The sequence below is a fragment of the Macrobrachium nipponense genome, chromosome 30 (assembly GCF_015104395.2).
Source record: "Macrobrachium nipponense isolate FS-2020 chromosome 30, ASM1510439v2, whole genome shotgun sequence".
Classification (NCBI taxonomy): Eukaryota; Metazoa; Arthropoda; class Malacostraca; order Decapoda; family Palaemonidae; genus Macrobrachium; species Macrobrachium nipponense.
Window position 1 is genome coordinate 36,273,198 of NC_087218.1, and position 15,000 is coordinate 36,288,197.

Genomic DNA, 15,000 nt, shown 5'->3' on the forward strand with positions numbered 1-15,000 from the left:
GGTATAAACAACGTCAGCATTATGTTATAACAATATAGCGATTCCTTCGTCAGAGTTTGGTAAAGTGGTGTAAATTACGTCAGCAATATGTTATAACAATATGACGATTCCTTCGTCAGATATATTATCTGAATAACAAAATATATAAATCCTGTCTTTAAGGGTGATCTTGACATAGGTCTAGTCAAACATTCTATGGGAAAGCCTCCCCAGAGGGTTATTGCCGTCAGTTCACCTTAGGTGGTGCTCCGTAGGCATTGCTATATGGTGTTTGTGGCGCCCCTTTTGCCCGTAGCTGTAACCCCTTTGTAGCCTTTTTATTTCAATTTCCTTTTTTTTCCAACCTCTCTAACTCGTCCTTGTACAACTGAAGGGTTTTTTTTCTCCCAGTTCAACCTTAAAGTCCTTGTGCGTCACGTCCTTTGTTTTCTGGAACTAAGGGCTGGATAGCGAGAGTGATCCAGTGATTCGCTTCATAGCCTAAATCACGTAATTATTATTATTATTATTATTATTATTATTATTATTATTATTATTATTATTATTATTATTATTATTATTGCTGTTGTTTTCTTGACATTCAAGTTTCCAAAGAATACTGTGTTCATTAGGAAGTGAGAGGGAGCAAAGGTGAATACGGAAAGAGGAGATCTCGCTTATTAATATATATATATATAATTATATATTATATATATATATATATTATATTATATATATATATATATATATATATAGAATATTATCACATCACCGTGATTCATATAAATCATTCGAGCTATAAATGTCCTTTAATATCTAATTCGCTCTACCTCGAATTGATATATTTTCATTTAGTACGAAGGGGAATTTTTTAGTTGATAATAATTTCGTCCCCTCATAGGATCGAACCACCGTCCAACAGACAGGCACGAAATCAGGACCGACATTGACGTTAACCGATTCGGCTAACTGTTACCGAAGGGGAATTTTTAGTTGATAATAATTTCGTCCCCTCATGGATCGAACCACCGTCCAACGAACAAGCACTATCAAGACCGACATTGACGTTACCGATTCGGCTAAGAAGAATCAGTAACGTCAATGTCGGTCCTGATTTCGTGCCTGTCCGTTGAACGGTGGTTCGATCCATGAGGGGACGAAATTATTATCAACTAAAAATTCCCCTTCGGTACATATATGAAAATATATCAATTCTGAGGTAGAGCGAATTAGATATTAAAGGACATTTGTAGCTCGAATGATATATATATATATATATATATATATATATATATATATATATATATATAAATATATATATATATATGTGTGTGTGTGTGTGTGTGTGTGTGTGTGTGTGTGTGTGTGTGTATTTAGATAGATAGATAGATAGATATTTAAAAACGTATTCTATTTCCTCACCTATGAAATTGCCCAACCTCGATCCCTTGAGAGAACCCGCGCTGGAGACGACGACGCATGTGTTGAAGTGGCGCCCTTCGAGGAGATTCGTGCTCGGGAAGTGTTTGGCGACGCCCTGAGAGGTGAAGGGCTCGTCCCCGTCGCGGAGGGAACGAACCTCGGTTCCCTTCAGCTCGCACAGGAGTTTGTCCTTGTCCGGGTTTCCTTGTATCCTGCGTCCCCGGAACTTCACTCCGTATCTGTTCTCGTGCTGGAATTAATTTTTTTTTTTATTTAGAGACGTTGCTGGAATTTTTTTTTATAACTTAGATATGTTGCTAGAATGAATTATTTTTATTTAGAGAGGTACCTGGAATTTTTTTAAAGTTTCTGGAATTATTTTTTTAATGTAGAAACGTTACTGGATTTTTGTGAAAAACGTCCTGGAACTATATTTTTTAATAAGATACGTTGATGGGATGTTTTAATTGAGTTACGCCGCTAACGGTATTTTTATTTTATTGAGATGTGTCCCTGGAATTTTTTTTATTGAGATACATTATGGAATTTTTTTTTTATTGACATACGTTGCTGAAATCAAACTCTTATTTAGAGATGTGACTGGAATTATTTTTTTGTTTAGTGACTGGAATTTTTTTTAAATTTTTTTGGTTTAGATAGTTACTGGGAATTTTTGTTTGAGAACGTTTGCTGGAATTATTCCTTTATTTGGAGGGATACCGTTGCTGGGATTTTTTTTTTGAGAAACGTTGCTGAATTTATTTTTTTATTGAGAAACGTTGCTGGAATTATTTTTTTTAAAGAGATAGGTTGCTGAGATTATTTTTTTAAAGTGATAGGTAGCCGGAATTATTCTATTATTGGGATACGTTGCTGAAATAATTTTCTTTAAAGAGATAGGTTGCTGAAATAATTTTTTTCTTGAGATATGTTGCCGAAATTATTTTTTTCTTGAGATATGTTGCTGAAATTATTTTTTTTTAAAGAGATAGGCTGCCGGAATTACTCTTTTATTGAGATACGTTGCTGAAATTATTTTTCATTAAGACATGTTGCTGAAATTATTTTTTTAAAGAGATAGGTTGCTGAAATTATTTTTTTAAAGAGATATGTTGCTGAAATTATTTTTTTAAAGAGATAGGTTGCTGAAATTATTTTTTTAAAGAGATATGTTGCTGAAATTATTTTTTTAAAGAGATATGTTGCTGAAATTATTTTTTTCTTGAGATATGTTGCTGAAATTATTTTTTTCTTGAGATATGTTGCTGAAATTATTTTTTTCTTGAGATATGTTGCTGAAATTATTTTTTTCTTGAGATGTGTTGCTGAAATTATTTTTTTCTTGAGATGTGTTGCTGAAATTATTTTTTTCTTGAGATATGTTGCTGAAATTATTTTTTTTAAAGAGATAGGTTGCCGGAATTACTCTTTTATTGAGATGTGTTGCTGAAATTATTTTTTTAAGAGATAGGTTGCTGAAATTATTTTTTTCTTGAGACATGTTGCTGAAATTATTTTTTTTAAAGAGATAGGTTGCTGAAATTATTTTTTTCTTGAGATGTGTTGCTGAAATTAGTTTTTTTAAGAGATAGGTTGCTGAAATTATTTTTTTTAAAGAGATAGGTTAGGTTCGTGAAATTATTTTTTTTTCAAATTTATTGAGATATGTTTGCTGAAATTATTTTTTTAAGAGATAGGTTGCTGAAATTATTTTTTTAAGAGATATGTTTGCTGAATGAAATTAGGTTTTTTTAAAGAGATGTTGCTGAAATTATTTTTGTTTTTTGAAAAGATAGGTAGCTGAAAATTATTTTTTTGAGATGGTGCTGAAATTATAAAGAGATATGTTTGCTGAAATTATTTTTTTTAAATTTTTTTTTAAGATAGATATGTTGCTGAAATTATTTTTTTAAAGAGATAGGTAGCTGAAATTATCTTTTTTAAGAAATATGTTGCTGAAATTATTTTTTTAAAAAGATAGGTAGCTGAAATTATTTTTTTTAAGAGATAGGTTGCTGAAATTATTTTTTTCTTGAGTTATGTTGCTGAAATTATTTTTTTTAAAGAGATAGGTTGCTGAAATTATTTTTTTCTTGAGTTATGTTGCTGAAATTATTTTTTTTTAAAGAGATAGGTTGCTGAAATTATTTTTTTCTAGAGATATGTTGCTGAAATTATTTTTTTAAAGAGATAGGTTGCCGGAATTACTCTTGTATTGAGATACGTTGCTGAAATTATTTTTCATTGAGACATGTTGCTGAAATTATTAATTTATTGAGATATGTTACTGAAATAATTTTTTTTATTGAGATATGTTACTGAAATTATTTTTTCCTTGAGATATGTTACTGAAATTATTTTTTTTATTGGGATACGTTGCTGGAATTATGTTTTTAAACATACGTTGGTGGAAATACTTTTTAAGATACGTTACTGGAATTATTTTTTTAGATACGTTACTGGCATTATTATTATTTTATTATTATTATTATTTATTTTTTTTTTTGCTCTATCACAGTCCTCCAATTCGACTGGGTGGTATTTATAGTGTGGGGTTCCGGGTTGCAACCTGCCTCCTTAGGAGTCCATCACTTACTATGTGTGCCGTTTCTAGGATCACGCTCTTCTGCATGAGTCCTGGAGCTACTTCAGCCTCTAGTTTTTCTAGATTCCTTTTCAGGGATCTTGGGATCGTGCTAGTGCTCCTATGATTATGGGTACGATTTCCACTGGCATATCCCATATCCTTCTTATTTCTATTTTCAGATCTTGATACTTATCCATTTTTCCCTCTCTTTCTCTTCAACTCTGGTGTCCCATGGTATTGCGACATCAATGAGTGATACTTTCTTCTTGACTTGTCAATCAACGTCACGTCTGGTCTGTTTGCACGTATCACCCTATCCGTTCTGACACCATAGTCCCAGAGGATCTTTTGCGTGGTCATTTTCTATCACTCCCTCAGGTTGGTGCTCGTACCACTTATTACTGCAAGGTAGCTGATGTTTCTGCACAGGCTCCAGTGGAGGGCTTTTGCCACTGAATCATGCCTCTTTTTGTACTGGTTCTGTGCAAGTGCCGGGCATTCGCTTGCTATGTGGTTTATGGTTTCATTTTTCGTATTGCACTTCCTACATATGGTGGGAGAGATGTTATTTCCGTCTATCGTTCTTTGAACTATCTGGTTCTTAGGGCCTGATCTTGTGCCGCTGTTATCATTCCTTCAGTTTCCTTCTTTAGCTCTCCCCTCTGTAGCCATTGCCATGTGTCATCGCTGGCTAGTTCTTTAGTCTGTCTCATGTATTGTCCGTGCATTGGTTTGTTGTGCCAGTTCCTCTGTTCTGTCTGTCATTCTCCTGTCTCTGTATATTTCTGGGTCTTCGTCTACTTTTATTAGTCTTCTTCCCGTGCACTCTTAGCTCGTCTTCACTGGTTTTGTTTCAGATGTTTTTCCGTATTGACCACAGTGCTCTCCCTCCTTCCTTTCGTGTTATGTATAGTCTGTCCGTATTTGCTCTTGGGTGTAGTGCTTTGTGTATTGTCATATGTTTCCTGGTTTTTCTGATTTATGCTGCGGAGTTCTGCCTTCGTCCATTCCACTATTCCTGCGCTGTATCTGATTACTGGCACCGCCCATGTGTTTATGGCTTTTATATCATATTTCCGCGTTGAGTTTTGACTTGAGTATCGCCTTGAGTCTGCATATATTCTTTCCTGATCGTGTCCTTCATCTCTTGGTGTTTTATATCCCCTCCTTCCATTATTCCCAGGTATTTGTATCCTGTCTCATCTATGTGTTTGATGTTGCTCCATCTGGTAGCTTTATCCCTTCAGTTTCTCGTTACTTTGCCTTTTTGTATGTTGACTAAGGCGCATTTTTCTATTCCAAACTCCATCCTGAGTCCCCAGATACATCCTTACAGTCTGGATTAGGGTATCTATTTCCTTGATGCTCTTACCATATACAGCTTGATGTCGTCCATGAACATCAGATGGTTGATTCTGTTTGCCCTCTTTTCTTGAGTTGGTACCCGGCATCCATCTTCTGTAGTACTTTTGTCATGGGAACTCATGGCTACTACGAAGAGTAGTGGGGACAGTGAGTCGCCCTGGAAGATACCCTGTCCTGATATTAACCTCTGCTAGTCTTATTCCAGAGCTTGTAAGTATTGTATTCCAGTTGCGCATTGTATTTTTGAGGAAGCTGATGGGCTTTTCCTCGCCCATGATATTTCAGGCATTCTATTAGCCATGTGTGTGGTATCATGTCGAAGCTTTCTATAGTCTATCCATGCCATGCTTAGGTTGGTTTTCCTTCTCCTACTGTTCTTCATTACCATTTTTGTCTATTATTATTATTATTATTATTATTATTATTATTATTATTATTATTATTATTATTATTATTATTATTATTATTATTATTATTGTTAATATTTTCTATTTACAGGACATTGCTGAATTATTTTATTTATTTTTGATACGTTGTTGGAATCAATGTTTTATAGATTTAGTTTAGGACGTTTTTTTTTATTTAGCTAAGTTACCAGAATTATTTTTTGTATTCAAAACACGTTGGCGGAATTATTTTGATTTAGATATATTGCTGGAATTAATTTTTCTATTAAGATACTTTCCTGGAATTTTTTTATAGAGACGTTGCTGGAATTATTTTATTTATTTTGATACGTTGCTGGAATTTTGTTGTTGTTGTTGTTAGAAAAGTTGCTGGAATTAGTATTCTTTACATATGGGTAGAGATGTTATTTCCGTCTATCGTTCTTTGAACATATCTGGTTCTTAGGGCTGATCTTGTGCCGCTGTTATCATTCCTTCAGTTTCCTTCTTTAGCTCTCCCCTCGTAGCCATTGCCATGTGTCACTCGCTGGCTAGTTCTTTAGTATGTCTCATGTATTGTCCGTGCATTGGTTGTTGTGCCAGTCCTCTGTTCTGTCTGTCATTCTCCTGTCTCTGTATATTTCTGGGTCTTCGTCTACTTTTATTAGCCCTTCTTCCCATGCACTCTTTAGCCACTCGTCTTCACTGGTTTTCAGATATTGCCCCGTTTGCTCTATTTTCGATGTTGACGCAGTCCTCTATACTTAGTAGTCCTCTCCCTTCTTCCTTTCGTGTTAGTATAGTCTTTCCGTATTTGCTCTTGGTGTAGTGCTTTGTGTATTGGTCATATGTTTCCTGGTGTGATCTATGCTGCGAGTTCTGCCTTCGTCCATTCCATATTCCTGCGCTGTATCTGATTACTGGCACCGCCCATGTGTTTATGGCTTTTATCATATTTCGGCGTTGAGTTTTTGACTTGGAGTATCGCCTTGAGTCTATGCATATATTCTTTCCTGATCGTGTCCTTCATCTCTTGGTGTTTTATATCCCCTCCTTCCATTATTCCCAGGTATTTGTATCCTGTCTCATCTATGTGTTTTGATGTTGCTCCCATCTGGTAGCTTTATCCCTTCAGTTCTCGTTACTTTGCCTTTTTGTATGTTGACTAAGGCGCATTTTTCTATTCCAAACTCCATCCTGATGTCCCCAGATACAATCCTTACAGTCTGGATTAGGGTATCTATTTCCTTGATGCTCTTACCATACAGCTTGATGTCGTCCATGAACATCAGATGGTTGATTCTGTTGCCTCTTTTCTTGAGTTGGTACCCGGCATCCATCTTCTGTAGTACTTTTGTCATGGGAATCATGGCTACTACGAAGAGTAGTGGGGACAGTGAGTCGCCCTGGAAGATCCCTCTCCTGATATTAACCTCTGCTAGTCTTATTCCAGAGCTTGTAAGTATTGTATTCCAGTTGCGCATTGTATTTTTGAGGAAGCTGATGGTGTTTTCCTCTGCCCCATATATTTTCAGGCATTCTATTAGCCATGTGTGTGGTATCATGTCGAAGGCTTTCTTATAGTCTATCCATGCCATGCTTAGGTTGGTTTTCCTTCTCCTACTGTTCTTCATTACCATTTTGTCTATTATTTTTATTATTATTATTATTATTATTATTATTATTATTATTATTATTATTATTATTATTATTATTATTAATATTTTCTATTTACAGACATTGCTGAATTATTTATTTATTTTGATACGTTGTTGGAATAAATGTTTTATATTATTTAGAGACGTTTTTTTTATTTAGCTAAGTTACCGGAATTATTTTTGTATTCAGACACGTTGGTGGAATTATTTTATTTAGATATATTGCTGGAATTAATTTTTTTATTAAGATACTTTCCTGGAAATTTTTTTTATAGAGACGTTGCTGGAATTATTTTATTTATTTTGATACGTTGCTGGAATTTTGTTGTTGTTGTTGTTAGAAAAGTTGCTGGAATTAGTATTCTTTATTAAGAGCCGTTCCTGGACTTATTATTTTATATATAGACGCTGTTGGAATTATCATTTTTTTTAGACACGTTGCTGGAATTATTTTTATTTATTTAGAAACGTTGCTGAAATTATTTTTATTTATTTTGAAACGTTGCTGAAATTATTTTTTATTTATTTAGAAACGTTGCTCGAAATATATTTTTTTTTTAAATTTAGATTGATGGAATTAGTATTTTTGTTCAGAGATGTTCCTGGAATAAATTATTTTATTTAGAGACGTTGCTGGAATTATTTCTTATTTAGAGACGTTGCTGGAATTATTTCATATTTGTTTAATTTAGATAAATTGTTTGAATTACTTTTTCTTGAGAAGTTTCTGAACTTATGTTTTTTTATCTAGAGACGTTGTTGGAATTATTTTATTTTTATCTAGAGACGTTGTTGGAATTATTTTATTTTTATCTAGAGACGTTGTTGGAATTATTTTATTTTTATTTATATCCGTTGCAAGAACGAACTTTCTTGGGAAGTTACTGGAATTAAGTTAATTTATTTAGATACGTTGCTGGAAGAAATTTTTTAATTTAAAGATGTTGCTGGAATAATGTTTTTATTTATAGACGTTGTTGGAATTTTTTATAATTAGAGACGTTGCTGGAATTAATTGTTTAATTTAATTACATTTATTGAATTATTTTTTCTTGAGAAGTTTCTGAAATTATGATTTTTATTTAGAGACGTTGCTGGAATTATTTCTTTTTATGTAGAGACGGTGCTGGAATTATTATTTTATATAGAGAAGGTGCTGGAATTTTTTATTTATATAGAGACGGCGCTGGAATTATTTTTTATGCAGATAAGTTGCTGGAATCATTTTCCTTGAGAGGTTTCTGGAATTATTTTCTCTATTATAGATAAGTTCCTGGATTTATTTTTTTCATTTAGAGACGTCGCTGGAATAATTTTTCATTTTTTTTTATATTGAGAGACGTTGCTGGAACAAAATCGTCATTTCTCTTTGCCTTAACATAAATATTTCAGTATGATATTAATTTTACCAGTAATAAAAATTAAATAAATTACTGCTGTCCGGTATAGTATACGTTATTAAACTGTATCCTATAATAGTCGGCTGTTTGATAAGTATGTTTCCGCTGTTCTGAGGATCGCTCGACTTTGATAGATTACGTATCAGCCATTCTAAAAACGTCTTCTAAGTTTCGTTTCTATTTTATTGGCTAACCAAACCTAGCATGGCTCTGTCATTAATGTTTTAGAGACCTTCAGAAAAAAATATAGACCCACGTGGTTTTTTTCCGAAGTCTTACGTTGCAAATTTTCTTTGTTTCTGGATTTAAATATCGGTGCCTGCTAACCTAAGACTGTAACAATAAAATCATGCATAAATAACCCCCTCCCCCCCCCCCCACCACACACACACTATATTATATATATATATATATAATATATAATATATATATTATATTATAGATATATATATAAATATAATATATATATTACTATTATATAGATATAATATAGATATATATACTATATAATATATAATAAATATAATATATTGATATATATATATATATATATATATCATATATTATAGAAGTATATATATATATTGCAACTGTAATAGCCACATATCCTATAATTTTCTTGAATGCTTTGCTCGTCCAAGTTAAGAGAGCATTGTGCTAGTACAATGCATATGTATCTGGTAAAAAAAGTGACACAGTAGATTCTGCATATGTAATATATTTATGTTATATATATCTATTTATATATATATAGATATATATATTATATATGTTAGATATACATATTTATATATATATATACTATGAGATATAGTATAATACTATATCTATATAATATATATATTTTGTATATATATATTATACTATTATCGTAATATTATATATCTCAATATATATATATATCTATATATAAATATATGTATAATATATATATATATATATATTACTAATCTATAAGAGATACTTTGTTGTTGTTGTTATTGTTGAGGGGTAGGAAAAGTCTATGGAAGAGCCTAAAAAGGTCTGAGAAATGTGTTTTGCGTTGAGTTAAAGATACATGAATTTTATGATAGGATATATATATACATATATATTATATATTGCTACTTTCAAAATGCATATATCCCCTCTTAGACTGTATAAAATGTTATGTAGAATTTTGGCAACATTTTTTCAGATTTCTAGATAGCTTAGAGATAGGATGTTTTAAATGTGTGTTCAGATTTCGCATAACATATTATAAAAAGAATATATATAACGTAGAATGTAGAAAGAGAGAGAATATCTTTGTCCGTTCAAAGCTAGAGTTGTTTTTCAAAATCTGTCAACACGTTTGATAAGCAAGCTCGAATCTTCAATGTGTTTTGGGATTCTGTCATCAAGTAAGATAAGGGACTTCTACTTCGGTCGATTGAGTCGAGTACGTGTCTTTTTTTAACAGACTGGTCTCATACACGTATGTCTTTCTCAAAGCCACGTGCAGATTACACATTTTGTATGTAAAGTTGCGTAAGATTTCGAAGCTTCTGGAAGCATTATTGCCAAAAACGTTTTGTGTCATCTCCAGTCCAGCTTCCGTAAGGGAGAAGTTTTTCATTCGGGCTTAAAGACTCAAACCATTCACATCTCTCTCTCTCCATAGTAACGTAACGATTTCATACTTATTGAATGGTCACTCGTAATTTGTAAATTTCAGATTTGATATTTCTTAGAGTTTGTTTAGTAGTATTTAGTGTTTTTTGTGGAATCTGAACAAACATAGTTGTTGTAACGGCGCCTGGTTTTGTGAAAGTGTGAAACAAGCTGCAACAAGAAAGAAAGAAGTTGGTATACCAAAAAGGTAAAGTGTGTTATATTTTTATTAGTTGCAACTAATAACTGATAGGAACAGTAGTTAACTAATAACTAATAACAGATGCTTACGAAGGTTTGGTAAAAACTGATGGTTACAATGTATTGAGTGAAAAGATTTACATTTTTACACATTGCAGATTTTTGTGTTTTGTGTTTTTTCATTTGAAGTGATTTTTATGTTTTGTGCATTTGTCCATTTTCTTATTGAAGTGTGTGCCTTTTTATTTTATATTCTGTGTGATTAATACTTTTTGAAACTTTGATATTTTCCACATTTTTCTGTATTTTCATTTGCATTCACAATTTTATTGACTTAGTTATTTTCATTAATTAATCGTTGCACATTTAATTAAATTTAACACTTGTGAATTGATTTGCATTTACTTAGAATTCTTTTCAAGTTTTATTATTGTTTAGCACTTGTGAATCATTTTCCAAATCTCAATTATTGCCTAACACTTTTGAATTTTGATTGAATTAATTTTCTTGAATTTTGTGTTAAATTAATTTTGATTTAATTCTACTTAATTTATTCAAGAATTAATTAAACTTTACTTTGTTTGCAAGTAACAGTAATTTTCCCTGGTATTGTGAATTTCACTTATAAATTTTGAGTTTAATAATAGATTTTTTATTTAAAATTTTTATAAGTGTATTCATTTCTAACCAGTATATTTGCATTTGATTACATTTATGTTAGGTAGAAACATAGAGTGGTAATTGATCTGTTTTCCTTCATTAACTTGAAGTGACTTAGAACCAGGGAAGTACTTAGACTTCTGAAATCAGGGAAATACTTAGACTTTTAAAGTTTGATTAATTGAATTACTTACAAGATTACCTCACACCTGTTTTGATAAACTTAGTCTGATTTTCTGCAATACTGGTAAGTTGTTAAGGGATCACTGTTGCCTTTAGAGTATTCAGGCGTTTAGTACCTGTGATGAGGGTTCAGGTGTCTGGCTTTTGTGAGGTAACAATTGATGAATGGTAACCAGATACTTTGCACTTCGTCACAATATATATATATATATATATATATATATATATATATATATATATATATATATATATATATATATATATATATATATATATATATATATATATATATATATATATACATAAAACGTGTTTCCTAAATAAATCCCTCCTTGACCCACTGTCGACCTCAGCTATGAACAGGTAGTACTTGAAGGTCAGTTGTCTGTGATGGGTAGCATGGGGCTAGTAACCCCACCCAAAAAATTACTCATTGAAAAACAGATGGCTGGTAATCTTATAAATAACAAAAACAGGTTTTAGGACGAGGGAATATAATAAGATAGGAAAGGGGTTCTAACAGTTTTTAGGACAGAGGGAAGTATAATAAGATAGGAAAATGCTAACAGGTTTTTAGGACAGAGGAAAGTACAATGAAACAGAACAGTGTGTGATCCGACCTCCAGCTTACTAGTGACGTGTGCAAGATTTTCCGCTCATGCATAAGTTGTAAGCATTAAGTTCCAAACAACTTAAAGGAAAACGTGCTTAAATCTATGGTTAAATGCAGCCTTGTTTCACTAACGAAAATGAAAATAAATACGCTATATTTTATCAGAAATAATATTTCTGTACTGTTTAACATGCACATTATTTATTTCTTACTGTATCATTCTAACAAATAAATCATAAATATCCTATCTTGAAATTTCTGTATCTTTAACTCAACGCGAAACACGTTTTACAGAACTTTTTAGGCTCTTCCCTAGACCCATCATGTTACCTGTCCCCAACACGAACAGAAACAACAACAAAGTAGCTTGTAGGCTTACTCCCCGAGCAAGCCAAAACGAGAAATGAAACCAAAAACAGATAAGAAATAGAAAACAGAGAAGTGAAAACTCCATCCAACTCCGCCTCACCTTGAAGAGAATATTCCCTCCGTCCATCTGCGCAGTTCGCAGATGCACCGTGAGCGCCATCTTGTGTTTCTCGATCATCTTCAGCAGCAGATCTCTAGGAATGGGCGTCGTGGTGGTCAGGTTAGGCGTCTGGGTGGGCGTGGGCGTCGGGGTGGGCGTCGGGGATGTGCTGGAGGTCTGCGTGGGCGGTTGCTGCATGCGGAGGAAATGGAAGCGGGGGCGGCCGGGCCGGACGACGATCTCTCGCACGTCGCCTGATCCGTGGCCCACTGTAGTAGACACGAATATGGTAAAAGGAAGAAGGGAGGATAATAATAATAATAATAAGAAGAAGAAGAAATTCAGTCTCGCGAAGAACAAATTGTTAAAAATCCACGATTATATATTAAAATATATTTGTATATAAAAAACACAGACTTTCAGGTGGTCGAAAGTTTTGTTTTTTACAAAGAGATATATTTTGATATATGATTGTGAATTTTTTAACAATAACAATATAATAATAATAATAAAATGGTGGTACTTGTAGACGTACATTTCATTCTAGATGCTATATATATATATATATACGTTATATATTATATATATATCTATATATATATATACTATATATATATATATATATATAGTATATATATATATATATATATATAGCTATTGGTATCAATATAATGGTTATTGTGAAAGTAAAATTATTATTGTTATTATTATTATCATTATTATTATAACCACAAAATGAATATCCATGTACTATATTATATATATATATATATATATATTATATATATATATATATTATATATATACATATATATTATATATATATATATATATATATATATATATATTAATATATATTCGTTAAAAGCAATGGCTTTTGTGGCATCAATAAGTTTCTTGCAGGTATCTTCATATCGACTAAGTTTTTTCCGATTCTCGTTCGTCAATTTCTGGTGAAAAATACGCAGACTTCCTTCTTCCATTTATTGAATTTTGTCGCGACAGCTGTTTCGCCTTATGGCATTATCAAGCGACTACTGACTTACAATCTGGCCTTTCGGCCTATTTATTTCATCGTGTGGGAAGTATGACCTTGTGGTATGGGTACTGGTTAGTCTAGGGACTAACAATTTAAGGGTGTTGTTTTGGATACAAAGAACATAAGGACATATGTACTGTGACAATAAAAGTGAAAGTTTAAACAGTGGTTAAATAAATATTCAAAATACAATGCCATGTGCTAGTGTTTCCTTAAATGTATGTTTAAAATTTAATATGTTACATGTTGGTTTTAAATAGAAAATTACAAAATTACATACAGGAATAAAAATGAATATAGAAATCTAAATACAGGAATAAAACAAATATATTATAGCATGCATAAAGGTACAAGTCAGATCATTTCTGTTTATACATAAATGTGTATAATATTAAATTTGAGTGGGTGAGCGTGTGTGTGTGTGTGTGTCCAAATGGTCTATGTTGTTAACGGCTGCAGATTCGTGTTGGGCGAACCTGAGCAAGGATGTTACTTGGCTCTCGCTGACGCTGGGTCCTCTCATGTCTTCTAAGGGGCGCGATGTTCTCGGTGGGTTGGGGCACGCTGTCTGGTCCCTGTTAGCAGGGTAAAATAAGCTCAAGTGACATCATTCACCCTCATCACATCCCCTCACTGTAAGGCTCTATCCACATCATCCACTATCATTCTTCTAAACTTTACCTACCACAGAAATCCTTCCGCAGGGACCCAAGGGAGTAAAGGGTTGGACAACCCCACCTGCACAGTTTCTCTAATATTCGAAAGCCTTACATTTTTCAAACTTCTACTTCAATATGACATGATGGCCCTCTCTTACTGACATCATCATCCTTCCCCTGTTCACTCCTATCTCTACAACTAAAAATATTTGCAACTTCACAAACCTAACCATGAACCTAATGAATCTTTTCAGATCACCTACGGGCCGAACAAGGGAAAGGCCCGTGCCAACAAGAAGTGTTGGCTTAATATAACAACAACGTCAAGATTGTAAGTCAGTAGTCGCTTGATAATGCCATAAGGCGAAACAGCTGTCGCGATAAAATTCAATAAATGGAAGATGGAAGTCTGCGTATTTTTCACCAGAAATTGACGAACGAGAATCAGAAAAAACTTCGTCGGTATGAAGATACCTGCAAGAAACGAAACTTATTATGCCACTAAAGCAATTGCTTTTAACGAAAATTGTATAAGAGAAAAACTATGCCCTAAAAGTATATATATATATATATATAATATATATATATATTATATATATATATATAATATAATATATATATATATATATATATATATATATATATATATATATATATATATATATATATATATATAATATATATAACATCCGTCTTAAGTATACTCACTCGTGTCACTGCTGCGCACGGGATTCGTGAAGTTCCTGG

General features: G+C 32.5%; 1 protein-coding gene across 2 annotated transcripts in view; it reads right to left on the bottom strand.

Annotated features, from left to right (window-relative positions):
• The window catches only part of LOC135202447 (beta-galactoside alpha-2,6-sialyltransferase 1-like), a 35,549-nt gene that overhangs the window by 7,618 nt on the left and 12,931 nt on the right, over positions 1–15,000 (bottom strand). For both annotated transcript variants that reach the window (XM_064231846.1, XM_064231847.1), the window contains exons 2-4: positions 14,962–15,000; positions 12,556–12,824; positions 1,402–1,651 (exon numbers count right to left, since the gene is read on the bottom strand). The exon at positions 14,962–15,000 is cut by the window's right edge and continues 192 nt beyond it. In XM_064231846.1, coding sequence (XP_064087916.1) covers positions 1,402–1,651; positions 12,556–12,824; positions 14,962–15,000 — 558 coding nt within the window. The remainder of the gene's footprint in view (positions 1–1,401; positions 1,652–12,555; positions 12,825–14,961) is intronic.